General features: G+C 50.6%; 1 protein-coding gene across 1 annotated transcript; it reads left to right on the top strand.

Moving 5' to 3' along the window:
- The first annotated feature begins 415 nt into the window (after window positions 1-415).
- Window positions 416-26,694, top strand: RAB7B (RAB7B, member RAS oncogene family). Its single transcript, XM_052654163.1, has 6 exons — window positions 416-507; window positions 9,097-9,165; window positions 9,648-9,774; window positions 10,526-10,741; window positions 19,871-19,996; window positions 26,614-26,694. The coding sequence occupies exons 2-6, from the start codon at window positions 9,113-9,115 to the stop codon at window positions 26,692-26,694; spliced, it is 603 nt and encodes a 200-aa protein (XP_052510123.1). The 5' UTR covers window positions 416-507; window positions 9,097-9,112.
- Window positions 26,695-27,794: the final 1,100 nt, after the last annotated feature.

The raw sequence follows: 27,794 nt of genomic DNA, 5'->3' as shown, positions 1-27,794 counted from the left end.
GGCAGCTTTACTGGCTGGCTTCCAGCAGCAGATGCAGAAGTTCCTAAAAACAGCCAGAGGCTTTTTATGGTAACAGACCCTCTGAGGCACAGACTCAGACCCTCAGCCTCTCCTGCCTCATCCCTGCCGTCCGCCCCGCCCGCCCTGCCCTGCCCCAGGGCCCAGGGTCTCTGTAAACTCCATTCTCAGCAGGCCCCAGATCCAGTCTGCTAGGAAGCCCAGCTTTCCATCCTCCCCACCCACTCCACCCACAGGGCTGAGGTCACACCGGCCCAGCCTCTTTTGCAACTTTCCCAAGTTTGTGCATAAAGAGAGAGGAGGAAAACTCAGAAGGAAGTGACTTGGCCTCAGCAACTTTGCTCCCAAAGCCTTTTTCCTTTGATCTAGCTGAGACTGCTGTTCTAAGAGGAGCCCCCCAGACTCAGATAGGACCCCCCACCTGCCATCGGAGGCTGAGAAGGCTCTGGAAGCTTTTCCTGGTTCTTGTCTGTTCCAGCAACCCCAGAGGTATTTGGGTTTGTGGGTGTGGGGAGGAGTGGAGGACAGGGAGGCTTCGAATCTGGCAGCTGTGGAGCGTAGATCCAGCCCAGAGACCCCTCCACGCCTGAGCAGCTCCTAGAGGGTGGCAGCAAGCCAAGGCAGAAAGGACTCCTTGCCCAGCCCAGCGAGCCGGCCCGGTTGGGGCTCTGCATGGCCGCAGGCAGGGGGCAGGACTCTGCGGCTGGCCACACAGTCAGAGGAGGGCAGAGAGGGAGCCGGCGGGGCTGGGTCCTTCAGCACCCCATCACACTGACAGGGCACCTTCCAGGATGGAACTGGGTCAACCCAAGGGTCTCGTGGGGAACCAGGAAACTCCTGGAGTAGGAAAGCGTCCCTCTTGTTCTAAATCGTAAATATTCCTCAGCGTAGCTCTGCAGGGCTCAGGGAGTCAATGAACAGAGTTGAATAGACTCAGAGCTTAGTCTTGGCTCACCGCAAGCTAGTTGTTTCCGACTCTGGAGCCCGCTGGGCTGTGATGGCGTTTTGTTAACTGCAAAGTGTCGTATAATTACTAGGCATCATTGTATATTAATGAAAATAATTGCTCTGGACTGGCTGATCCATTCCCTATCACACAAGTGCCACGGAGATAGTGACTGATCTATATCTTTGACCTCCACAGTACTGATGTGTGGTAGGCATGCAGTATATATCCTGATGGATGGATGGATGGATAGATGACTGCTTACTAAAGACTCAATATTCCTGGCATGGGTCAGCCTCTTTAGAGGGATTGAAAGGTGTGAGGCATTGTCCTGCCCTCTAGGCACTGACAGTCTACTTGGAGAGATAGGACTAATACCCCCAAATAACTTAAAGAACGGGAGTGCTGAGCCTCCTGAAACCAAGACTGTGGGTATACATCCCCGAGGGAGCAGGTCTGAACTTGCTGGGATTGGGGTGGGTGAGGTGGACTTGCAAGCCTTCCTGAGAGGCAATAAAGACTTGTGCTCTCTTGATAGCCTCTTTTCAAAGACAAACTTGCTCTCAAGATTGTAAACCCCATTTGTGTGTTAGGGTGGGTACCTCTGAGATTTGCCAAGGCGTGGGAGCAGAGAGGGTAGGAGGAGGGGGCAGGCTTTGCCGGCTGCTGAATGCTCGTCTGCCCCTGCTCACTGCCTCTCATTCCTCCTCCCTGTCCGCAGCAGTGACCCCTCACCCAACACCAAGGAGGCAGAAGCTTGTGTCTGGGTCCTGGTTGGGGCCAGAAGGGCAGAGAGAGAAGGAAAATGGGCAGGTGAAAGCAGATTGGGTCCAAGAGTTCTTAGACTGGCTTAAAAACACTTGTGTGGAGGGGGTGGGTTGCGTGGGGAGGTATCAGCTCTGTCTTTCTTACTCTCTGGGCAATGAGTTAGCTTTAGCAGATGGGCAAGGCTAAGTCCTGGCAGGCAAGCGAATAGTTCCCGGCAGACTCTGTTCTGTGTGAGCCTGGGCTGGCTGAACAGGGGCCCTGCTTTCCAAACCTGCTTTTCTCTGTTATTTAACAGTGGAGGGTGATGACTCAGTCTGGCCTCTAGGAGGATGCACTGGTTTAAAGCATCTGAGTCAGCTGGGTTGGGAGGGAGGAAGCTTAAAAGGCCAGCCGGTGCCAAAGCCCAGCCAAGGGCAGAACCCGGAGGATATGGGAAGAGCCTTCAGCACATGCTTCCCTGGGGAGCCCAACCAGCGTCTACCCACAAGCCATCGAGTGTCACCACAGATGCAGGCTGGTCACCCTCCAACCGCTAGTTATCCTGGGCCCAAGGACCAGGCTGTTTTATTTTTCAAGTAGAAGGACTCACACATTTACTGCTGAGCCACCCTAACAATGCATAAGCACAAAAACAAAGAGAAAAACCATTTTTCCCCCAGTAGAATGTGCCCCCAGCTGTCCAGACAGCGGTGATTTGTCATATGCATGTGATGAATAGCAGTGACCCTTATACCAGGTCAGCATGGGACCCTCTCACGTGGGATTCCTTACAGACCCAGCTGGGTTCTTCTCCTGGGTCTCTTCTTGGAGTTGTACCTGATCGTATTACCGGCTGTCATGTGAATCCATTGGGAGAATGGGGCGTTTCTTCTGCTTTTGTTTCTTGGCCAGGCATTGCTTGATCCTAAAAGTCTTGTGAGAAGTCACGGTGAGGAACAGAGTCAACCGCACACACCGAGGTGGTGGAGCAGGGGCGGGGGCGACATGCTGTTGTAAATAGCCCCCCACAGCAAATCCCTGCCGTTCCGGGGGCGGGGGGTGGAACTGCCTGGCAGCGCACGTGGAGGGCACATCAGGGGAAGGACCAGGTGGTGGTAGGCGAGGGAGCTCAGAGTAGAAGCTGAGGTGAGCTAGAATCTGGAGAAGAAAAGACTCGAGTAAAACTCCCACCCTGTGAATCTCAGGAGGGCTGGCGTGGAGCAGAGGAGCTGGGCCTTCTGTCTGCGGCTTCTGGAGGAAATCCTCCCCTGGAGGAGGGAAGCCCATTGGGGGCACATCTGGCTCCGTCTCTCCGTGAATATAGTGGAGGTGTGGGAGGTTGCTCCAGGTGAACTTCGGGGTCCTTCTCTAGCGTACTGGAGCAGGATCCACACCGGTCACTTGAAATCGGCCTTGGTGGGAGCCTGCACCGCAGAAACAGCAGGCACTGCGGATCCGGCCTCTGTCCCCCGCCACGGTTAACCGTTTAACTGGGTCTTTTCAGTTCGCTATAAGAACGAGACACACTTGCTACCCTGCCGAGTCAGCCTCAGCCATGACGGATGTCTATTTTACCCACAAGGGAACAGACTCACCAAGGTTAAGAAACTCTCCCAAGGCCACAAGCACACGGAGGTGGGATGAAAATCCTGACTCTGAAACTCATGATCATGCCGTGGTCCCCGGAGGCCTCTCTCCTGCCCCAGACACAAATGTGCCTATCCTGTCAGAAGACTTTGGGCTGCCATCCATCCATTCACCTGCTCTTTTTAAAGGAATGTCATCTTTATCAGATATTTTAAATTACAATAACTTAGACTTGTGTAACAAAATTTAACAGGATGTATATAAAAGAAAACAATAGTTCCTAGCCTTTAATCTACCTTTCCCGACCTCCTGTTAATCATTCAGTATGTATCTATTCATAGCTTTCTGTATATGGCAAAGAAGGAGTGAAATAGCTCAGTTGTGTCCAACTCTTGGTGTCCCCATGGACTGTAGCCTACCAGGCTCCTCCGTCCATGGAATTTTCCAGGCAAGAATACTGGCTGCTGCTGCTGTTGCTAAGTCGATTCAGTCATGTCCGACTCTGTGCGACCCCACAGACAGCAGCCCACTAGGCTCCTCTGTCCCTGGGATTCTCCAGGCAAGAACACTGGAGTGGGTTGCTATTTCCTTCTCCAAGGGATCTTCCCAACCCAGGGATCGAACCCGGGTCTCCCACATTGTGGGCAGACGCTTTGCCGTGTGAGTCACCTGGGAAGCCCAAAATTGGACCCCACAAATGTCTTAAGAGCATGGTTGAGAGTAACACTGGAGCCATTATAATTCAGCATTTCTATGGAGAATTTCTCCAGACAAGAATACTGGAGTAGGTTACCATTTTCTTCTCCAGGGGATCTTCCCAACACAGGGATTGAACCTAGGTCTCCTGCATTGCAGGCGGATTCTTTACCGACTAAGCTACGAGGGAAGCCTCTGTGTATTGCAGGACAAGGCAGTTTTGTTTTTTCTTAAAGGAGTGAATTAATAAAGTGTCTGTGTATTGCAGGACAAGCATAGATATAATATTAAACATGTGATCACATACGTAGGGCTGTTGTTTGTTTTTATATAATTGGGATCATACTATACAAAATGTTCAGTGATTTTATTTTACTTAAATCATCCTTTTCCACTTCATTAATTGACTCCTTTGAAAACTGCCTAGTATTCCAGAGTGTGAATGATCATAATTTATGCCACAGTCTCTTACTGATGGACATTTAGGTTACAGGGTTCTTCAGCAATTACCTTTACAAAAATGTGTATTTGAGCATATGTGTATTTCTGTTGGATACACTTCTCGAATTAGAATCTAGGGTATGTTCCTATTAAATGTTGTTACTGTCAAATTGCCCTTCAAAAAGATGGTGCCAATTAATAGTCTATCAGCAATAAATGAGAGTTTTTCCCCACCCATTTGTCAACACTAATTTTTTTTTTACTGTTAGTTTTTTTAAATTTATTTTTTAATTGAAGGATACTTGCTTTACAGAATTTTGTTGTTTTCTGTCAAACCTCAACATGAATCAGACATAGGTATACCTATATCCCCTCCCTTTGAACCTCCCTCCCCACCCCACCCCTCTGGGTCGGTTCAGAGCTCCTTTTTGAGTTTCCCGAGCCATACAGAAAATTCCCATTGGCTATCTATTTTACTTATGGTACTGTGAGTCCATGTTACTCTTCCCATACACCTTACCCTCTCCCCATGTTATTATCAATCTTTTTTTATTATTTACTTAGTTAGCTATTTGGCTGTGCCAGGTGTTAGCTGTGGCACGCAGGATCTTCGCCGCATAATGCAGGGTCCTTCACTGCAGCATACGGACTCTGCAGTTTTGGTGTGCAAGTCCAGTAGTTGCGGCATACAGGCTTAGTTGTTCCATGGTGTGTGGGGTCTTAGTTCCCTGACCAGGAGTCGAACCCACATCCCCTGCATTGCAAGGCAGATTCTTAACCACTGGACCGCCAGAGAAGTCCCTATCATCAATCTTCTTAATTTTTGCTGTTCTGGTGGGTGAAAAAAGCAGTATTTTTCACTTAAAAAGTGGGAAGTTAGAGTACCCCTCAAAACTTACTGCTCTGCTGGCTTCTTACTCTTTGCTCACTTTTATGTCCTGTGTTGTCTTTGATTGTCGTCTGCGGAGTACTTTGCACAGAGTGGGCGTTGATCTTCTGTTACCCACACACGCTTCCTGCCTCCCCTGCCCTCAACCCCAGCTCTGCTGCACCGTGTCAGTCCCAAACCATCAGCCCCCAAGGCTCTGACAGGGGCACCAGGAGGGTGTGTGATCCTCCCTTCCGATTCGCAGAAAGCAGTAGGCAGGACTTAGCAGTTAAGAGTGCTCTCTGGAGCTAGGCCTGGACTCAAATCCCAGCAACGGCTGATGCAGGCCCTGCCACTCACAGACTGCTTCTAGCGGTGAACTGCATACCTGGCTCCTCTAAACACCTGCTTCTTCAGTGGGAAAACAGATAACAGTAGCATCAATCCCCCAGGCTATTCTTGGGTACAAATAATAGCCATCAGATAGCTAACATTTCTTGAGCCCTTAATTTGTGCCATAAATGCATTATAATAAGGTATTATGTGTTATTAAATTCATGATGATATGCATATTATTTGCATATTCACACAGTGCTCTGCACAACACCAGGCAAGTAAATTTTAGCCTAGAGTGAGTGTTGATGGCTGTGTGGTGACATGTCTCACTCCTCTGCTTCAGGACGCTCACGGACCCCTGTGGTCAGTCTGCACACGAGAGCTCCTGTCCAGCAGCCCATTCCCTCAGCTTCTGCTGTGCCTCTTACCATTTTGGCTGCCTTTCTCTTGGTCCCCTACAGCTCTACCAGGAATTGGTTGGGGTTTACCAGACCTGAGTCCAATACCCTAGATCCAGCGCACACAGATTCTACAGATTCGAGCTCACGAGGTCAGGGGGCAACACGCACAGAACAGCCTCTCTGGCCTTCAGCTCACACATGAGCGCATCTGTATGCTGCATGTGTGGCCTTAGATGAGCTATGAGTGACTTGGCTTCTCTGAGCCCCGTTGTACACATTTTGAAGCTCAGAATTCTCTGAGCTCTTCGGAGCAACCCCTGCGGATGCTCAGCCAGTGCTGGCTCCCTTCCCACTCCCCTGCCCCGCTGTTTTCTGACTCCCCAGGGCTCTGTACTGGCTTTTGAAGCGAAGTTAGCAGGTTACACCAAGCCTTTAGGTAGGAGCCCACCCTCACTCCCTTTCCTGAGTGGTGACTGATGCTTAGAGACACGTGCCCTTAGGAGCTTCTGAGTCACTTACCCTGCAGCTGGTTTCCTGGTGGGCAGTGACCCCATTACAACATACTAGCCCTGCTTCATAGTTTGACTTCTCTTCCTCTGCCTGTCTGAAGTGTGGGAAGCGTATGACAAGTGAGTAAATAAACATTTGACAAGATTCTTGGCCTGATAGTCATGACCCTTAACCTTGCTTCCTTTCTAGGCTTTTCTCTCCCCACACTCTCACCTCACCCTTCCTGAGGCAAACCATCCTTGTCCTCCACTCCCCTGTCCCCCGAGCTTGATTATTTCATTCTCTCCTCTGAAATATTCCCCCAACCTCATGTGTCATTTCTGCAGGGCTCAGGTGGATTGCTGGCTACCACAAACACATACACACACACACAACCCCTCGCAGCACTTTCTCCAGGCTTCGGTCAGGACAGTTTCCACTTTCTCTCTGCGGTAATCGCTTATTTGCTTTGTCCTTTGCTCCTCCCAGTGTCCAGGGCAAGTCTCTCATGGCCCAGTGAATTACAACTCCAATACATAAAGCATTTTTCAACTAGAAGGAGCCTTGTGTCACTGGGACCCAGATGGCTCATTCTGTAGTCAGAAAGCCAAGACTCAAAGACAGGAAGTAACTGGCCCCAGCAGTAACGTGAGAACTAGAACCGAAACCTCAGGGCATCCAGTGGAGAGCCATTCCCAGCACCAGGGAAACTCAAGTTGGCCAATTTTTGATACCTCAACCAGGCAAAGTCGGATCAAGGTTAACTCACGTACATCTGGTGCATCTGAGATTAGAAGACCCAGGAGTTGGGAATAGAATATATGTGTGTGTGCATAGGGGTAGAATGAAAAGGCTAATTAAGCACAACTCCCTGAAACAGTTTTGCTTTATCTTCTTAAGAATAATAATTATATATGCATAAATATATCATTTGTATGTATGTATGCATAAACATGAGGCTTCCCAGGTGGTGCTAGTGGTCAAGAACCCATCTGTCAATGCAGGACAGGTAAGAGACGCAGGTTTAATCCCTGGGTCTGAAAGATCCCCTCGAGGAGAATATGGCAACCCACTCCAGTTTTCTTGCCTGGAGAAGCCCATGGACAGAGGAAGCTGGCGGGCTACAGTCCATACAGGCACAAAGAGTTGGACTCAACTGAAGTGGTTTAGCATGCACACATATATGTAAACATACAGATAAGCGTTTTGCTCTTACAGGAACAATACATGTTTGATGTGTTTGCTGTAAAAAAAAAAAAAAAAAAGGAACATACTAAAAAGTATAGAGAACAAAAGTAAAATCATGTAGTTTTCTACCATCCAGAATTAATCACTTACATTTTTTATATATTTCCTTCTAGAACTTTTTCCATGCAAATAAGAATTCATTTCAGGCTTCCCTGGTAGCTCAGCTGGTAAAGAATCCGTCTGCAATGCCGGAGACCCTGGTTTGATTCCTGGGGCAGGAAGATCCCTTGGAGAAGGGATAAGCTACCCACTCCAGTATTCTTGGGCTTCCCTGGTGGCTCAGATGGTAAAGAATCCGCCTGCAGTGCAGGTGACCTGGGTTCGATCCCTGGGTTAGGAAGACCCCCTGGAGGAGGGCATGGCAACCCATTCCATATTCTGGCCTGGAGAGTCCCATGGACAGAGGAGCCTGGTGGGCTGCAGTCCATGGGGTTCCAAAGAATCAGACATGACTGAGTGACTAGGCACACAACAGGAATTCGTTTCATTACTGGGGATGGTGATGGGGGTATGGTTTCTACAGTTCAGTGTCTTTTGTTTTTCAATTAGATCCCATGGCATAAGCATTTTCCCGCATTATTATAACACGCTCACAAACTCCACTGTAATGACTGCTTAAGAGCACTGTGTGCCATAATTTTTTTAACCATTTCTTAATTGTTGGGTGTTTATCAATGACACTGGGGAAGCACATTCTTGAACAAGAGGCTTTGCCAGCATTTCAGATAATTTTTTTAGAACAAATTCCTAGAAGTGGAGGGCAGGGACATTTTTAAGGCTCCCTCTGGCTGCCAAGCGGCTTTCCAGAAACATGTACCAGTTACACCCCCACCAGCTGCATGAGAGAAGAGCCTTTTGATTCTGCCAAGGCAGCAGCACCTCGGGCTGGGGGAGGGCACCGCTCCACCAGAGGCCTCTCTGCGGTCCGAACAATGGGCCCCTTGTCCCGCCCCCATCTCCTCTTCCCGCACTGCCGTCCACCCCAGCTCCGGGCTTGTCTGTCTGCAAGGCCTCTGTTCAGTCCAGTCCAGCCTTGGTGCTCCAGGCTGCTGCCTCCAAGAGCAGGGAGGGTAGAGCTAAAGGTGAGAGGAGAGCCTGTCCCGTGGGGCCACCATCCTTCCAGCCCCAGGGAGACCCCCAGGAGAAGTGAGGGCAGGAGTGTGTGGGGGCTGCTCGGTCATCTGCCTCCTTCGCAGAACAAGCCCACCCAAGCCCCTGGTAGTGATCTGCACATGGCAGGGGAGAGGAGAGGCCAGCCCCAGTGACAAAGGCCACAGGGGCCTCTGGACAGCTTGGGGACGACTTCTGTTTCCCTGCAGATTCTGAAGCCCCTCCATGAATCCTCGGAAGAAGGTGGACCTCAAGCTCATCATCATTGGAGCCCTGGGGTAAGCCAAGTTCAGCTTGGGGTCTGGGGGCTGGGAAGCAGCCCCTCCCAAGGACAATGAGACATCCAGGATGTGCTGCCTGCTTCCACGGGTCCCTTTCTGATTCAGAGTGGCACCAGGGAGGGCGTTCCACCCCAAGGAAGGGAGCTGAGGTGGGAGAAACAGACCTGGTTTTGAACCCAGCTCTGCAGCAATGCCACAGTACCTGGGTGTGTGAACTAGGCAAACCATTTAGAACGTCTGCCTTCCTCCGTCTTGCCACATACAGGAAAGGTCTGACCATTTTGCTGGGAGGCACTCAGCTCTCTACAAACTTCTCTGCTCACTTCGGTCCCTATTTCTAGAGTCCATTCCCTAGTCCCTTGCTACTCAAACTGCAAATGTTAGAAACTCAAAGTCTCAGAGAGGAACGGTGGTGAGAAGGGCAAGATGCTGAGAATGGTATGGGGGAGTGTGTCACGTGTCCTGGTTTTTTCTCTCAGTGTTGGAAAGACCTCCCTCCTCCACCAATATGTGCATAAGACATTTTACGAAGACTATCAGACCACACTGGGGGCCAGCATCCTCTCCAAGATTATCATACTGGATGACACAACCTTGAAGCTACAGGTGAGCAGCCCTCCCATCCCCTCTTCAACATACATGCCTGAAAGGCACCCCACAGTTCCCTGACAGGCACTCACACAGCAATGTGCACTCAGAAATAGAATTGTCTAGAGCATAGATCAGCAAACTTCAACTCATGGGCCAAATCTGGTCCTCCATCTGCTTTTGAAAATGAAGTTTTAATGGAGTACAGTCCTGCCCAATTGTTTCCTCGTGACCTTACGGCTGCTGTCACACTACATCAGCAGTACTGAGCAGCAGCAACAGACAGTAGTGTCTGCAAAGCCTGGTATTCAGGAGTACTTTCACATCTGACCTGGGAGAAAATGAGGGTTCAGATGTGAAAGTACTCTTAAAAGGGTTAGTGGCTCAGTCGTGTCTGCTCTTTGCAACCCCATGGACTGTAACCCGCCAGGCTCCTCTGTCCATTAGATTCTCCAGGCTGGAATACTAGAGTGGGTACCCATTCCCTTCTCCAGGGGATCTTCCAGACCCGGGGATCGAACCTGGGTCTCCTGCATTACAGGTAGATTCTTTACTGTCTGAGCCACCAGGGAAGCTAAATATTAGTGCAGAGATTCTGTAGCGTACATGAATGACAGAGAGTCATATCCGTGTATGAAAGGACCGCATGCACCTTTACCAGGGATCTGCCCCCTACCCAGAAAGGAAGCTTTGACATGACGTGGCCTGGTTGAACGTCCCTTCAGCCACTCATCACAGCCCCACCGGGCCACTGCTCTTTCCCTACCAGATCTGGGATACAGGCGGCCAGGAGCGATTCCGCTCCATGGTGTCTACATTCTACAAAGGCTCTGATGGCTGTGTCCTGGCTTTTGATGTCACTGACCTGGAGTCCTTCGAAGCCCTGGAAACCTGGCGGGGTGATGTTCTGGCCAAAACCATTCCGATGGAACAGTCCTACCCCATGGTGGTGCTGGGGAACAAGATCGATCTGGCAGACCGGCAGGTACCCTCGGCTCATCCATCCATTCACTAAACACGTGAGGACCAGCTACATGCCAGGCGCTGGGCTAAGTCCCACACATACAGAGCTGAAGCAGGCATAGTCCTTACCTTAAGAATTTCACAGTCTAATAATGGATGCATTTTAAAGATAATTATGGTGCAATATGGTAAATCATGAGCAATCATAGAGATCACCTTGGGGACCACAGTGAAAGGGCATCTATCTACTGAAATCCAGGGTATAGAAAGGGCTTCCTAGAGGAAGTGGGTTCCAGGCTGAAGAAACAACATGAGCAAACATAAGAAATAGCATCATGATATGAGCTGAGAACCGAAGGCAATTCTGTCTAGAGACAGGGAATGAAAGAATAAAGGCCTAAGAAGTAGGCACGTGGGATTTGAATTAACCTGTAGAATAGTATTTTTTTTTTTTTGGTAGAATATTAGTTCTACCCAAGGTCAGATAGGGAGTCTGTACTTATGAATCCTTGAGTCTTCAAATATTCTGAGAAAATAGTAATATGTATTTTTATTAGCTTAAGCATATTCTACATCATCTGGCTAACCACTTAACAAATGATCTGCTTGCTCCATGACGGCAGTGACCACATTTATGTAGGTATTTACTTATTGCAGTGGCATTGAGTCAAGCTCTGTTCATCGTTGCCTACTAATACGAAAAGAGTAAAAGTAATGTAATTTATAAAAGATGTTCTTGTGCCAAACAAAACCCAAAAGACACCACAAAGAGTGTTTGAACAGGTTGTCTTAGTGTTTCAAATAGAGACAATAAATGGGGAACTGAGTCATCTTATTTGAACCACATTTTCAAAAGGGTTCAAGTAAAAAGTGATAGGAGAACTGAGGCATCATTTGGAAGGATGAAGGGTGGATGGTGAATGAGGGTGCTTCCAGCTAAGCCACTGCCTCCATAAGGAAGAGACTCCTGTTTAGAGAGAAAGATGAGCTTGGATTTGACACGCTGAGTTTGAGGAGCTTGTAGAACAACTGACTGGGGATGACCAGTAGGCTTTAGAACACATAAGAATGAAACTTCAAAGGAGAAGTCTATGCTGGAAATAGAAATATAGAAGTCATCAATTCTCTGATTACTTCAGGTTGCAAAGTTAGTGTCAATTCTCTAATTACAAATCCTCAATCTCAAATAAGAGTCAAAGTCCTAAGTTGGTTCACAGCCAAGCAGTCTCGAACTTTCGCACTGGGGCCAGCAGCAGGTGAGAACACGGTGGCCTAGGAGGCAAATCCCACTGCCAGCTTTTCGCGTCCACATGTCCCCCCCTTCTCAGGATGACTCTGGGTTCAGGCTCTGTTAGGAGTGAAGCAGAAAGAGGGAGAAGTGGTCGGAAGGGCAGGGAAATCTTTATTTGACTGGTACTGTCTCGAGATGGTTTGTGCGCTCCAGCAGATATGTCTCTTGGTGGGCGACTCCTTCGGGTCCTAAGAAGCCTCCAGTGGAACATTTAAATGATCCTCCCATGGCAAAGGTCTTGCATATTCTTCCTCTCTCTCCTCAGCTCCTAATTTATGAGTTTAAGAGCCATCCTCCATCCTACGGTTCGGCTTCTCCTGCAGATGCTCTCCTGGGGTTTGTAACAGCCGCAGGCTGGCGAGCTCTCCTTCCCAGGGCGCACCGGTGCGTGCTGGCTGCACTGATGAGCCTGCGGTAATTCATCCTCAGGGCACCGTCCTCTCTCTGCCCTGATGCCTTTCGCCTTAAACCCCGCGGGTGCAGTTAGATACCAGTCCACTGTAGCCACCAACTGCCACGTGGCCTCTCTGAAGTCCTCTTTTGGTCAGAGTTGAAGCTTTATACGGTCTTCCTCTTGTGTGGGTGTTCCCCCAACAGAGTTCTCTGCAAAAAATATCCTTTCTAAACCCTCCTTTTCAATCTTTTTCTATTCACGCCAGAAGGCTTGGAGTCATTCAGCAGATTCTTGCTCATCAACCTTTGGAAATGTGCACAGTCCCGTGGGTGGGCTCTCTCCCAACCAACTTGATATCCAGCATCTATCAGATGGTAGTGTCTCTGCCACAACTTCCATTTTAGCATCTTGCTTCTGTAGGTCGTGGGGTGGGAGGTCAGGGGTGTTCAAGACTGAGAGTCTGACTTTCCCTCAGTGAGGTAAGAGGCAGCATCTTCTGTTGAGAGGGAGGAGGAAAGGAGGCAAGAAGGAGTCTTGAGCATCACGGTGAGGCTGCGCCAGGTACTGTGGAGAGAAAGAGGTGAAGGAGTTGGCCAAGGACGAAGCACGGGACTGATGGTGCAGCAAGGGCTCTGCTACTGGAGGAGACCAGGAGACCAGCTGAGCGGAGTCCGGGTTGTGGTTTTCTTCAACAGCAGTGCATGGGGTGAAGGCCAGAGACCTGAGGGAAGGTTTTTCCAGACAAGAGCAGCTGAAGAACAGAGCTGTGAGGGCGCTGAGACCCACGGAGGGAAGAGGAGAGACTAAGAGAGGCTGAAGAACCAGGGGGCTGCCGGAGGTTGAAGAGCAGGCAAAAGGAGGAAGGGAAAAAGAGACCACATGTAAAGGTTCATGGAGGCCCTGGGCTGGGCCTGGAGGGGCAGACGGAATGGGGAGATGGTGGAGATGGTGGGAGGGGAAAGAAGTGTGAGGCTCGGTGCTGCATGGAAAGGAAGCTTCACCAGATCACGAGCCTCCAAGGAATGAGGGTACCCAATGGGAGGTGTAAGTGATGACTCAGAAGGGTAGAGGCATCCAATCCCAGCTGCGGGGGCATGAGCTTTGTTCTGCAGAGAGAGGAAGAATAAAGGTTTGAAAGAAGCAGTGAAGCCCCAGGCAAGCCCAACTCCATCTCTGGGATCTGTGCTGAACAGGGTGTGGAAAGCGCCCTCCCCCTGGAGAAGGCGACAGGATTTGGAGTGGGGCAAGCCGGAGGAAGAGAGGGGAGGAAGTGCTCACAGGCAAGAAATGAGCGCAGGGAACGTGCAGAGGAGGAGCTGCGAGTGGGGCTCGCAGACAGACTTTGATCCAGAGACCCGGGATGGGGAGCCAGAGGTGAGGCTGGGAGGCGGCTGCCCTCCAAGGGCACAGACCGGCCAGAGTGGGCTGCCGACCCTGAGAGGCGAAGCCCAGGCTTGGAGAGTGGGCTGCAGATAGTCCTCACTTTCACAGGGCTGAGTGGATAAGGACCCTGAAGGACCACCCTCTGTAAGCTCAAATTCACGTGTGTCTTTGGCTAGTTTCAGCTTTGGACACCAGACTCAGATTTCATGAGGTTATTTGAGGCTCATAGGCAATGATGCTATAAAGCACATGGCAATCTTAGTACATGAAAGAGATTGTTACCCACCTTCTTAATTTAATATCTCCGGTGTGTGGGCTGGAAATATAGGGAAGTTCTTCCTACTTAACAAAAAGAAAATGAGTATTTAAAACACATATGCTAGATGTGGCATGATGAAGTGTTAGTCGCTGAGTCGTGTCCAACTCTTCGCGACCCCATAGATTGCCACCCCATGGACTGTATGCTACCAATCCTCTGCCATGGGATTCTTCAGGCGAGAATACTGGAGTGAATTGAAATTCCTTTCTCCAGGGAATCTTCCCCACCCAGGGATTGAACCTGGGTCTCCTGCACTGCAGGCAGATTCTTTACTGACTGAGCTGGGGATATGAGCATTGATGATGGTTACACAGTGATGCCACTGAACTGGATGCTTCAGTATAGTCAAAATGATACATTTTATATTTATATATATACATTTTATATTTATATAAAATATATTAATATATAATACAATTGCATTAAATATATAATTATATAAAATATATTATACTTATATAAAGTTTAAATTTTATATTTATATATTATATATATTTTATATTTTATATTTATGTATATTGTACCACAATCAATCAATCAATATCTCACCAGGATAATTGTAAAGAAATTGCTGACTTAGGTTTTTCTTAAAGTCTCTACCTGTTTTACAGAGGTAAAAGTAAAAAAAAAAAAAAAAACAGCTCTGCTAGCGTCTGTGCTATGAGGAATTTATTCATTAGGATGTAAATTCTTTGCTCTCAGGCAGGCAGGTTCTGATTTACTGCTGATCCATAACATTGGGATTATGTTTTCTGAAGATATTCTTTGTTATTTTTTATTGGTTTAGGATGTATCTGACCTATCTCAAGACACACAATTGATCATTTTAGATGCATATGAGATGGAAAAGCATCATAGATAAACATCTGCAAAATGGACTAATTTTGTCAAACATTTGACCGCTGATGAAAAATAAAATGTTAATAGCATGTGTGCATGCTAAGTCACCTCAGTTATGTTCTACTCTTTGTGACCCTGTGGACTGTAGCCCACCAGGCTCCTCTGTTCATGGGACTCTCCAGGCAAGAATATTAGAGTGGGTTACCATTCCCTCCTCGGGATCGTCCGGACCCAGGGATCAAACCCACATCTCTCATGTTTCCTGTTTAGGCAGTTGGGTTCTTTACCAGTAGCACCACCTGGGAAGACCATTAACAGTATATTGTCAAGGCCAGAGGAGCCTGGTGGCTACAGCCCATAAGGTAGCAAAGAGTCAGACATGACTCAAGCAACTTGGCACACACACACATCAGCCAAAACGAAACTCAACGGAGTAACACTTCCAAAGATTTCACCCTTCCCATGTCTCCATGTACCACAACCTGAGCTTATGTCTACAGTCAGAGCCTCAGATATATATAACTGTTATTTTATAAATAAAAGACAATAAGATTTTAAAAATCGTGAAGCTGGTGCTAGAATTGGAAAGGAAAAATGAAAACTGCCGTGTGGGTCATTTTTTCCCCGTGGCAACTTTCTGAGGTTGACTGGAAGACGTGGGGTGATTACAAAAAGAAGGTTAATTCGCAACACAATCTCAACTAATATTCTGGAGTATGTATTTAACCACGCTGTAAAAACTGGACAGAGAAGGAGCGGGGAGAAATGAGATAAATCCCTGTCACGCCAGGCAGCGGGCAGGGTCGGTCACTGTCCACGGCAGAGAAGGGGCTGTACCTATGTATCACTGTACATGTGGGCTTATCTTCCTAGCTCTGTCTCTGGGTGAACCTGGGCACCAGTCTGGGCTTCTGCTTCTCATGCCGTGAGATATGAAGAAACTCCCTGCCTCCCGGAAAAGCAGAGGCACTTGAGTTCATTTCAGTTCGCTTCCATGTTTTCTGCAACTCCCAAGGACCAACAGTGTGCCCAGAAAGATGGTCGTCACCTGGTGGGGGGGCAGGATATAAAAAAGGAGGGAGCAAAAAGAGGAAGTCCAGTCCTTGCCCTAAAGTCTTTTCAAGGACTTTAAAAGATACAAAGCCCTTTGCACTCTTAAGATGCCATCGACATATTGCAACATGTTAATTTCTAATGGTCGATTATGTGTGTGTTACTGGTGAGGACAACCATAATCAGCAACCTGGCCATCCTCAACGCTTCAGCCACATAGCTCAGGATTTTGCCCGAGCTGTGAGGCGTCTTGGTTGTTCGCTGGGTCAGGGGCGCTTATGCTCCAGGGGAGGGGGCCGTCCTGGCTGCTGGGGAGCCCCTCGCACCACGAGGCAGGAGGACCTTAAGACCAGAGGCCAAGGCCAGCGCCGGGGCCGCTCCCTGCTCTGCTCCAGCACAGCAGCTCCCGGGAGGCTGGGGAAGGAAGGGGGTGTGGGGATGCCGTCCGGACGCCCCAGGGGGCAGGCCACTCAGCCAACCCCCGTGCCTGGACCTGTGGCCAGAACAGCAAGGACCAAAGAGACAGGCAAAAGTGGAGCTGCTTTAACCCCAGGAAGACAGACTTTCCCGAACCTGCAGGAGACAAAGGATAGTCTCAGATCTCCCCCTGGCTGCCTGGTGTTCAGGAAAAGGAGCTGAGTCATTCTTTGTTATGAGAAAAACCTTGGCTACCTTAAACAAAATGAAACAATGGTTATAAAGTTCCAGGCACAGAAAATATCAACATATGGTCATTCCTTATTCCCCCAAATAACTGATTAGACTAAACTCAGCAGAGCCAATGGTTTTTGGAGGTAAACAGCAGAGCTGCCAGAGCCTTCTCCAAGGCAATGTCCTCAAACTGTGATTGCTATTTACATTTGGGTAGAGGTGTATTCATTCATCCTGTAGAGAGTGGCTTGTGGAGCCAGGCCAAGAGCTAAAAAGTCCTGACTCCGAGCTCTCAGACAGTAAAGAGTCTACCTGCTGTGCAGGAGACCTGGGTTCGATCCCTGGGTCGGGAAGATCCCCTGGAGGAGGAAATGGCAACGCTCTCCAGTATTCTTGCCTGGAGAATGCCATGGACAGAGGAACCTGGCAGGCTACAGTCCATGGGGTCGCAGAGAGTTGGACACGACTGAGTGACTTCACTTTTACTTTCTTTGTTTCTTTCTGAGCTCAAGAAAGCTAGAGTCCAGTGGGAGACAACAGAAGCACAGTTCCTGCGCAGGGCCCGGCAGAGGGCAGCGCAGGCGGCGTGAGAGGGCGGGGCTGCGGCTGCCTCTGAGCTCTGCCTTTCTTAACTGTGTGATCTGAGGCAAGCTGCTGAAACTCTGAGCCTCAGGGGTCTTATTTTTAAGTGAGTGAAAGTCGTTCAGGCGTGTTTGACTCTTTGCAACCCCATGGACTATACAGTCCATGGAATTCTCCAGGCAAGGATATTGGAGGATAAGGCCTTTCCCTTCTCCAGGGGATCTTCCCAACCCAGGGACTGAACCCAGGTCTCCCACATTGCAGGCAGATTTTTCACCAGCTGAGCTACAGGGAAGCCCAAGAATCTTTCTGACCCAGGGATTGAACCGAGGTCTCCTGCATTGTAGGCGGATTCTTTACCAACTGAGCTATCAGGGAAGCCCTCTTACCTATCAGTTCAGTTCAATTCAGTCGCTCAGTCATGTCCGACTCTTTGCAACCCCATGAATCACAGCACGCCAGGCCTCCCTGTCTATCACCATCTCCCAGAGTTCACTCAGACTCATGTCCATCGAGTCAGTGATGCCATCCAACCATCTCATCCTCTGTTGTCCCCTTCTCCTGCCCCCAATCACTCCCAGCATCAGAGTCTTTTCCAGTGAGTCAACTCTTCGCATGAGGTGGCCAAAGTACTGGAGTTTCAGCTTTAGCATCATTCCTTCCAAAGAACACCCAGGGCTGATCTCCTTCAGAATGGACTGGTTGGATCTCCTTGCAGTCCAAGGGACTCTCAAGAGTCTTCTCCAATACCACAGTTCAAAAGCATCAATTCTTCGGCTCTCAGCTTTCTTCACAGTCCAACTGCCACATCCATACATGACCACAGGAAAAACCATAGCCTCGACTAGACGGACCTTTGTTGGCAAAGTAATGTCTCTGCTTTTCAATATGCTATCTAGGTTGGTCATAACTTTCCTTCCAAGGAGTAAGCGTCTTTTAATTTCATGACTGCAGTCACCATCTGCAGTGATTTTGGAGTCCGAAAAGATAAAGTCTGACACTGTTTCCACTGTTTCTCCATCTATTTCCCATGAAGTGATGGGACCAGATGCCATGATCTTCATTTTCTGAATGTTGAGCTTTAAGCCAACTTTTTCACTCTCTTCTTTCACTTTCTTCAAGAGGCTTTTTAGCTCCTCTTCACTTTCTGCCATAAGGGTGGTGTCATCTGCATATCCGAGGTTATTGATATTTATCCCGGCAATCTTGATTCCAGCTTGTACTTCTTCCAGCCCAGCATTTCTCACGATGTACTCTGCACAGAAGTGAAATAAGCAGGGTGACAATATACAGCCTTGACGTACTCCTTTTCCTATTTGGAACCAGTCTGTTGTTCCATGTCCAGTTCTAACTGTTGCTTCCTGACCTGCATACAGATTTCTCAAGAGGTAGGTCAGGTGGTCTGGTATTCCCATCTCTTTCAGAATTTTCCAGTTTATTATGATCCACACAGTCAAAGGCTTTAGCATAGTCAATAAAGCAGAAACAGATGTTTTTCTGGAACTCTCTTGCTTTTTCCATGATCCAGTGGATGTTGGCAATTTGATCTCTGGTTCCTCTGCCTTTTCTAAAACCAGCTTGAACATCTGGAAGTTCACAGTTCACATATTGCTGAAGCCTGGCTTGGGGAATGTTGAGCATTACTTTACTAGGGTGTGAGATGAGTGCAATTGTGCGATAGTTTGAGCATTCTTTGGCATTGCCTTTCTTTGGGATTGGAATGAAAACGGACCTTTTCCAGTCCTGTGGCCACTGCTGAGTTTTCCAAATTTGCTGGCATATTGAGTGCAGCACTTTCACAGCATCATCTTTCAGGATTTGAAATAGCTCAACTGGAATTCCATCACCTCCACTAGCTTTGTTCGTAGTGATGCTTTCTAAGGCCCACTTGACTTCACATTCCAGGATGTCTGGCTCTAGATGAGTGATCACATCATCATGATTATCTGGGTCTTGAAGATCTTTTTTGTACAGTTCTGTGTATTCTTGCCACCTCTTCTTAATATCTTCTGCTTCTCTTTCCTATATAGTGCAGCTAAAAAGACCCACTTCAGAAGGTGGTTAGAGGATTAAGTGAGTTAGTATGATCAGTCTTCTAATCCGTCATGTGGCCCAGACTAGAAGCTTATCATCTGCGCCCAGGACTTTCTCCTGGGAAAGAAAGGTTAGCAGGGACCCGGGTCTCTGCCCAGAAGCATGGGCCTGATAAGCCAGCTCAGGAGAATGGGTCCTCCCCCCAGGCCCTGGCTGGTGTGTGTTGCACCCACCTCCGTTTGCAGGCACTGAGGAAGGAGCTGCTGGCAAGAAGCCACTCCCAGTGTAGGCCTCAGGAAGACGCTGTAGTGAGGAGGGCTTTAATTCTTCCAAACCTGTGTTCAAATCCTGCTCAGCCCTACATATGCCAGTCTCCAATCTCCTCGTGTGTGAAATGGAGCTAACAATAGCACCTCGTTGGCTTATGTTAAAAAAAAATAGCACACATAAGCTTACAGCCACATGGAAGGTTCTCAGTATTTGGGATTGGCAGTGGAGATGGTGGGGCTTGGATGGTGGAGATGATTGTGGTGGGGACATGATGACATCAGGGATGATGGTGAAGATGATACAGGAATGGTGGTCATTTCTTCCCCTCATGCAGGTTCCGCAAGAGGTAGCCCAAGGCTGGTGTAAAGAGAAGGATATTCCCTATTTTGAAGTCAGTGCCAAGAATGACATCAACGTGGTACAAGCCTTTGAGATGCTGGCCAGTCGGGCTCTGTCGAGGGTGAGTGGCACACGCCAGGGCTGCCCCCTAGGGTGGGCACAGGGAGGGATGCAGCTGCGACAGTACTGCTCATTATCTTAATCAGTTGCTGAGTGAGCTCAACAGTACTCTAATTCTGGAACCACAGAATTCCAGAGGCATTAAGCTTCCTTAGCTTTATGGGGGGTTCATCACTGGTGGTCCCTCAATCGGACTGATTATCATTTGTGGAGTTTCCATAAACTACGGTCCTGTACCTCACCCCCGGAGATTTGAATTCAGTAAGAGTCTCAGAAGCGATGAGCTAGTTCAGTCCTCACTGATGCGAGAGCAGCCCCGTGGTGTTAAGTATTGGTCCAGGAGGAATAATCAAGCCTGGAGAATTTGCTGACATCCTCCAATCAAGACAATGAATAGATGTAGACCCCGTGGTGTGGTCTTGCAACAAGCAGATCTTAAGTGCACCATCTGCACCGAGCCCCTTGCGGTGCCCCAGGGCCCCTTGGTCTCGTAAGAAGACAGGTCCCCATGGGAGCAGCTGCAGCGCAGGCTTTGCACGGTGGGCAAGGATGGGTGAGAGGGCCCCAGAGGAGGGGCACACAGCCCGCACTGCAGAAGGGAGACAGGAGAGAGGAGAGGAAGCTCAGGGCGGGCTGCCCGGCAGCATTAGCAGGGTTTCAGTCCCATTCTGTGTGGAGTCTGGAAACTGTGAAGAGGGTCCGTGAGAGACTGGCATTGGGAGGGGCTCAGCCCGCTTCACTGTTCTGCCACATCCAGCCAAGGTGGGTTCTTAGAAGCACGGAGAAGGCCATCACAGCAGTGATTTTTAATTTTTAATCTTTAAGGAAAAGAGCAGATGAGGACAGCCAGCTGGAGGGCTGCCCTCTGCGGAGGAGCCCACTGCCTGGCACTGCCCACCATGGGGACAGCAGCCACCCCCAGAAGCTGCCCAGGGAGAGGGTTCAAGCTCGCCATCTTCATATCCCATTGCCTTAACCTTAGGGTTTGTCCTCGCGGGCTATTCTTAATACATGCCCTCCAGGCCACCCACCCTCACCGTCTCCTTTGGTGGGAAGCAGGGGCTGACTATCTCCAGCACTTGGTCAAGCGCAGCTCTGTAACCCAGTCGGTAGCACAGACGTGCCTGCTTAGGCCATTCCCTGGAAGGCGCGGGCAGCTGCTTGACCCTGTAGGGTGATGCGTGATCGACGATCCACCACGCACACGGTGCTGTGATCACCGAATGCTTCCTCACAGGGAAGCTCCATCAGTTCCACCAGCCCGTGTCTGTGTGCGGTTAACATCCGTCCTTCCTGGAGAAGGCATGTCCTCATTCCTGAAGCCATGTCCTTCCTGCTGTGCCACTGTCCTGATGCAGCGGTGTTATTAGATGTTAGCCTGTCTTGTCTTGTTTTCTTCCCAATGGCCTTACTTGTCAAGAGAGTGGACTGGGAACCCTGAGTCAGTCCCTCATGATGATGGAGGAAATCTACGATGGGAAGTCTAGAGGCCACAGGTGTGATATCCACAGTCAGACTGACGTCAGTTGGATCCTGGCCTTATGCTTTCAGGTGGACTCCTGGGCAAGACCTATGACTTCTCTGAGCCTCAGTTTCCTCATCTATAAAACAAATAATTCCATCCCATAAAAATTCTTGAGATGTCAGGCCAGGGCTAGCGATGCAGACCTCCTGGCCCGTGGTCAGGTAGAGGATTAAGGCATCCACAATAGACAGTCAGGGGGGTGAGGAAAGTGCCATGGGCGGGGGGGGCCGGGGGGGAGGAGAATGGCCAAGGCATCAGCGTGACTGAGAGGCGCTGGTGGCAAGGCCGGTTAGGATGCCTACCCGGAGAAGGGGCCTGTCGGTTGGATGCTGAGAGGACAGACAGTTTGCAGGTGGACGGCTAGGCCAGTGCAGGTGTGAGCAGAAGTGCAGAGAGAAGGGCGTGACAGAGGCCCAGGTGTGAGTCCACGGGCTCCATTTGTACGAGGGGGAAATGTGGCCTGGAGGGAGCTGGGGGCGCTGGGCCGAGGTGAGCAGCGAGGCTCTCGAGGTCAACAGCAGCAGGCCATGGAGGCCTGCTGAGCCCCGACCAGACCTCAGACTGCGTATGATAGGCCCGTCGTCTCTAGACCCACTGCCAGACCCCTGGGCCACACAGGAGCCCCCCAGGGCCTGGAAGCCAGGGTCTGTCCTCCTGCTATGTCTCCATTATTGAGAAATTTGGAGGAGAAACATTTTGCCCTAAAACAAACATACGTACTAGGACGAAGAATGTAGAAACACATGTGGGTTTTTATGAAGCTGGAGTTTGCAAAACTCTATTTTAAGGTCAAAGAAGAGTTTTCAAGGACATTTCCTCCAAGGACCTGTCTCTCCTTCGCATGTGCTCATGCACAGCAGCCCAGAATCCTTGGAGAGGAGGATGACGGAGGGAGCCCAGCCTGGGGTGGGAAGAGCTGGGTTCTGAATCAGCGGATCTGGCTTTAAATCCCGCTCTTACTCACTGTGTCCTTGACAAGTCACGTGCCTCCTTAAGCCATCGCTTCCCTCCCTTTACAGTACAAGTAATAGTGTCTTCCTCACGGGGTTGTTGCCAGGGCTAGATAAAGTAATGTGGTGGTCCAGAGAAGGCTATAAAGGAAAGGTAGCGGTTTCTATTCATTTATTTTGGCTGCACTGGGTCTTCATTGTGGCACCTGGACTCAGTAGTGATAGCATGTGGGTTTCGCTGCCCCGAGGCATGTGACTCTTAGATCAAACCTGCATTCTTAATCCCTAGACCACAAGAGCAGGCTCTAAAAGGTAGCTATTTTTAAACGAAAGCGCAGGGAAGTTTCATGCTGCAGGGAAGATAAGCTTGATGGGTGGTTCTGAAGGTACAGGCATGAGAAGATGGGGATGACAAGGGTGCGGTGGATTTAATCGACTTTGGAGGGAGCACTATTGATGGTTGATGATGATCAAATAGAGGAGAGAAGGAATCAGGAGCTGCTGAAGTTGATGACGAGGTTTCTAGCTTGCCAAACGTAGGAATGATTGATTAGTGATGCTATCGATCAAGATAGAAAAGAGATGAGGGACAGCAGAAGCCTCACAGGAGGAGGAACAATGGGGCACACGGCTTCGTTGGAACGTCTGAGTTCTGCAGTGAGCTCTGGATGGAAGGAGCGATTTACAGGTAGAATACCAGAAGAGGTGCTCAGTTTGCATTCTGAAAGGAGAGAAGGCAGGTAGTTACTTTTGTGTCCAGATCTGGCCACTTTGAAGGATCATGTGTTTAGCTATTCATGGTTATGATGCCCCTCATAGAATAGCATTGAAACATGTATATTACCATATGTGAAACAGATCGCCAGTCCAGGTTCGATGCATGAGATAGGGTGCTCAGGGCTGGTGCACTGGGATGACCCTGAGGGATGGGATGGGGAGGGAGGTGGGAGAGGGGTTCAGGATAGGGGACACATGTACACCCATGGCTGATTCATGTTAATGTATGGCAAAAACCACTACAATCTTGTAAAGTAATTAGCCTCCAATTAAAATTAATTATTTAATTTTTAAAAAAGAATGCCCTCATAATCAAAGAAGGGGAACCCACCTGCTTTGGGGGATTTGGGCTGATAGGATTTTGCTCTTACCAAGCTGGCAATACCACCCCTTCTGGACTGGTTAGGCCTGGCGTGGGCCGCAGTGCGGAGGCCCAGTTCCTTTTGGGTTAATTAGAGAAAGACATAATTACCATGTCTGGGAGAAGGCAGGCTGACTAACAGCTGAGCCTAGTGAAATTACAGGACTTTTATAAGGTCCTTGGGGTGTAGGATATAAAGGCAGGGTCATGAGGTGACCAGGCTTGGAGAGACAGACTCACAGCCACATCCTCACCGAAATGGTGTGTTAGGATTCTAGGTGTTATGTTACTCGGCATGCACAAACTTGCCAAGAAGTCAGTGGTCTGAATTTCACAGGGAGCCTAATTATGGCCTGCCGGTGGCTTGGAAGCTCTGTAGGAAACCCGAGGATTGAGATGATGCCCTTATCGAGTGAAATGATGTCATAAACAGAAAGAGCTCAGGGCTGATGTGACCCTGGGGAGGATGTGACTATTTCTGGGTGAAGAGAGCCGGCCTGAAGACCTCGGTCTTTACCTGTGTAACGGATGAGTAGGCTTCTCACGTCTTCCGAAGCAGCATTCTGTTTGTTCCGCAAAGTGCAGAGCAGCTCAGAAATCGCGCAGCTACTCCGGCAGCTCAGACTCTCCTCCCCAAGTCCAGCACTGAGGCCGAGGCCCAGGCTCTCCTCATGGTCTCAACCGGCCTGGATGTGAGGCTGGGGCACTCTCGGGGTGGTGAAACAGCAGGCCCAGCCTCCTAGCCCAGCAGGTCCAAGAAGAAACGTTCTGATTCCATCCAAGGTGCCTTTGTCGTTCCCGGTGAGAGGGGGCCTGACAGAGTACCACAATAAGAGGCTCATTTCAAAAGCCTGTCTTTCTGGAAGCAGTGGATCGGTCCGCCTAAACAGTAATGCTCGGCTCCGCCTTGCCCCTCCCCGTGAGGCTCAGAAGCGTCAGGCTTTTAACCGCAGTCCGCTCAATGGAGCGCGCAGGCCCTGCAGAAGGGACTGACTGCAGGACTAGGTGGTGTTCTGAGCCGTGCAGACCCCAGCCTGTACACCAGGCCTCGGCGGTGCTGGGAGAAGGAGCTTCTTGAGCCATTTTCTCTGCTTGGGCACCTCTGGGTAGGAGTCTGCTCTCTCGGGGTGAGGAGCTGGGGGAATCTGAGGTCTGCCAGGCTGGGTCTACAAGCAGTGGGCTAGGATCCTCCCCAGCAGAGGGAGATACAGGGCTGGCGTGAGACATCCCTGGAGGGACAGGCTTTCACTGGGAGACGCTGGCCCCCACTCCCCAAAACTAATACTTGCTATTAATATATATATATATATATATATATATATATATATATATATATGACAAGGCTTCCCAGGTGGCACTAGTGCTAAAGAACCCACCTGCCAGTGCATGAGATGTAAGAAACATGGGTTCCATCCCTGGGTGGGGAAGATTCTCTGGAGGAGGACATGGCAACCCACTCAAGTATTCTTGCCCAGAGAATCCCATGGATAGAGGAGCCTAGAGGGCTACAGTCCATAGGGTCGCAAAGAGGCAGACACAATTGAAGGGATTTACCATGCACGCATGCATACATGAAAAAGAAAATTCTAATTTCCCCAGAGAATTTGCTGAGGGCTACTCTAGGCCCATCATCCAGGCTGACTAAGGGGAGCTGTGCTCTGCTGGCCAGGACACCCTACCAGCTGAGAGATGAGGGCTCTGCAAGAAGCAAACACATGAAGAAGGGCTGGGTCCCAGGCCCGGTGCCCTGAGTTCTGGGCTGTCAGGCTGAACTACTGCTCAGCCTGAGGGTGGCAGTGAGTGGCAGGGCATCAGAGGACCTTCTTGTGCGTCTTGGGGGCCACCATCATGAGGGTGAAGCAGCCTCCTGGGATCCAGAGTCATGGGCACTAAGGATCTGGTTGACATTCCCCAGCTGGGACCCACAGAGGAAGTAAAGGCACAGACATCATTCTGGAAATTGTCCCCTCGGAGGGGCACTTGAGACAGACAGCCGCATGGAGGAGGCTGGTTCCCAGCTCAGGTCCACACCGGCATATCCACTGGTGTGGGTGGTGAGTGATCCACTCACCATCACACACACAACACCCGCCGTGGGAAGAGCGTGAAGGCTGGGAGCTCAAGAGACAGGGTAGCGTGAACAGGGAAAGAGACGTGATCCCCCAAGAAGAGGCCCATCTCCTGCAGGAGGTCGGCCTCCCCACCTCACCCCTGTGTCAAGAAGGGCGGCTCATGGCGGAGGGGTGGCCAGCCGGGTGGGCAGAGGCCTGTCAGACTAACCGCAGGCTTTTTCTGGACCTTGCTGGGACAGGAGACTTTGGGAGGCTGGGCAGAGAAGCAAAAAGGCCCAGTAGAAACATTGAGTCTGTTTCTGGGAGGGCTCCCTGGACGTGGGAGGGACAGAGGATGGAGGGGAGGTTGGGAGCTGGATACAGAAGGTTGGGGTGTGGGGACGTCCGCAGGGACGTCTTCTGCAGACACGAGCAGCGGGCTCTCATCATCTCTGTCACCTGAGGTCAGACGTCCCCTGGGTTGTCCTCTCTGGAGAATGGTGAGTGAGGGGACCCGGCTGGAGGTCAGGAGACCTGGGCTGCTACACCCTCACGATGGTGGCCCCCAAGACGCACAAGAAGGTCCTCTGATCCCGCGCCACTCACTGCCACCCTCAGGCTGAGCAGTAGTTCAGCCTGACGGCCCAGACCTCGGGGCGCCTGGCCTGGGACCCAGCCCTTCTTCACGTGTTTGCTTCTTGCGGAGCCCTCATCTCTCAGCGGCTCCCTGGTAGGGTGTCCCGGCCATGCAGCCGCCGGCCTGCTCTGGGCTCCGCTGAAGGAGCTGGAGAAGGAGGTGAGGCAGGAGCGGGCGGGGAAGACCTCCCCTGGGCCTCCCAGCTGCACAAGGCTAGCGAACAGAAAGCCCGACCACCACCGGCCACTGAGAAACAGCGGGCAGGGGGAGCTCGGCCCGCCGAGAGGCGAACGCTGACGCCTCTTTTCCTTCCGCAGTATCGAAGCATCTTAGAGAGTTACCTCACAGACTCCATCAAGCTCTCACCGGAAGACCAGCCCAAGAGCAGATGCTGCTGACCCTCCGGACCCCGGCTCTGCACGCCCAAGGACCGAGGGTGCACCGAGCTGGCCACCTGGGCCCCCAGCCCCTCCGGCCGCCCGCGCTCAGACGGCAGCCAGGCTTCGAGGCCAGCCGCGGCCCTCGCCTCCGCGCGGGCTCCAGACCAGCCCTGCCTCAGGCGGAGTGCAGACAGTCAGGCGGAACCCGGGACGTCCCAGCCGAGTCCCAGCCGAGTCACGGCCCCCTCGCTGGCCCCGGCTTTCCTGCCCTGCGCCCTCCCCAGACACCTGCTTTGGAAGGCGCATCCCTGCACCCGGGCCCCTGCGTGCAGAGGCGTTGGACCGGCCTTCCTCAGCGTGCCCACCGCACCCCACCCCCTTAGAGCCGCCGCACAGCTGTGGACCAGGGTCCCTGCAACCAGGGCCGGGGAGGAGTTCCCCCTCAACCTCTGGCAGCAGCTGGTCAGGCCTGGGACACCGTCTGTCTGTCCCCCCCGCAGCACAGGACAGAGGGATCACAGGAAGACCCCTCCCCCCACCCCTGGGCCGTGTGTGTCTCCTTGCTGGTAGGCTGCAGCATCAGCTGGTTCGTCTGTCACACGAGGGTGGCGTGTGCCCTGCCCTCATCCTGTGGCTCCTGAGGACCAGAAGCTCAGCTTCAATCCCAGGCGCTCTTGTGGAGACACACTGGCCATTCACTCAACAAGTCCTTTTGTGTATCTACTATGTATGATGCCTTGAGGTCCAGGGACGAGGGTAACAAAGACCTTGCTCTCCTGGTCTGACGTTCTGGAGAGGGGGAGGCAGTAAACCCAGAATTTAACCAGATGTTTTCAATTAGCAGGTAAGCAAGGTGATGGGAGAGAGAAGGACAGAGGGTGGGATTAGGTGCTGTTTCAGATGTTTCAGACGAAATAGCCCAGGAGGGCTTCCCTGGGGAAGCGACATTGGCCCAAAGGCTGGAGAATGAGAAAACGGCTGCCATCTGAATTGGACGAAGAGCGTTCTGAAGACAGGTAGAAGCAAGGGCCAAGGCTCCAAGTCAAGGACAAGCTTGTTTTATTCCAGGGACAGTGAAAAGACACTCATTAACCTGAGAACTCAAAGCTGCTATTCCA

The sequence above is a fragment of the Budorcas taxicolor genome, chromosome 16 (genome assembly GCF_023091745.1).
Source record: "Budorcas taxicolor isolate Tak-1 chromosome 16, Takin1.1, whole genome shotgun sequence".
In the NCBI taxonomy this organism is placed as follows: Eukaryota; Metazoa; Chordata; class Mammalia; order Artiodactyla; family Bovidae; genus Budorcas; species Budorcas taxicolor.
This window is presented reverse-complemented; position numbering and strand designations above follow the sequence as displayed.

What these genes read in the sequence shown, in the direction of transcription:
- RAB7B (XM_052654163.1), top strand. Translation starts at nt 9,113, where the DNA reads ATGAATCCTCGGAAGAAGGTGGACCTCAAGCTCATCATCATTGGAGCC. An exon ending in ATCATCATTGGAGCCCTGGG is followed by an intron (nt 9,166 to 9,647) that starts GTAAGCCAAGTT and finishes TTTTTCTCTCAG; the next exon opens with TGTTGGAAAGACCTCCCTCC. An exon ending in CCAGTCGGGCTCTGTCGAGG is followed by an intron (nt 19,997 to 26,613) that starts GTGAGTGGCACA and finishes TTCCTTCCGCAG; the next exon opens with TATCGAAGCATCTTAGAGAG.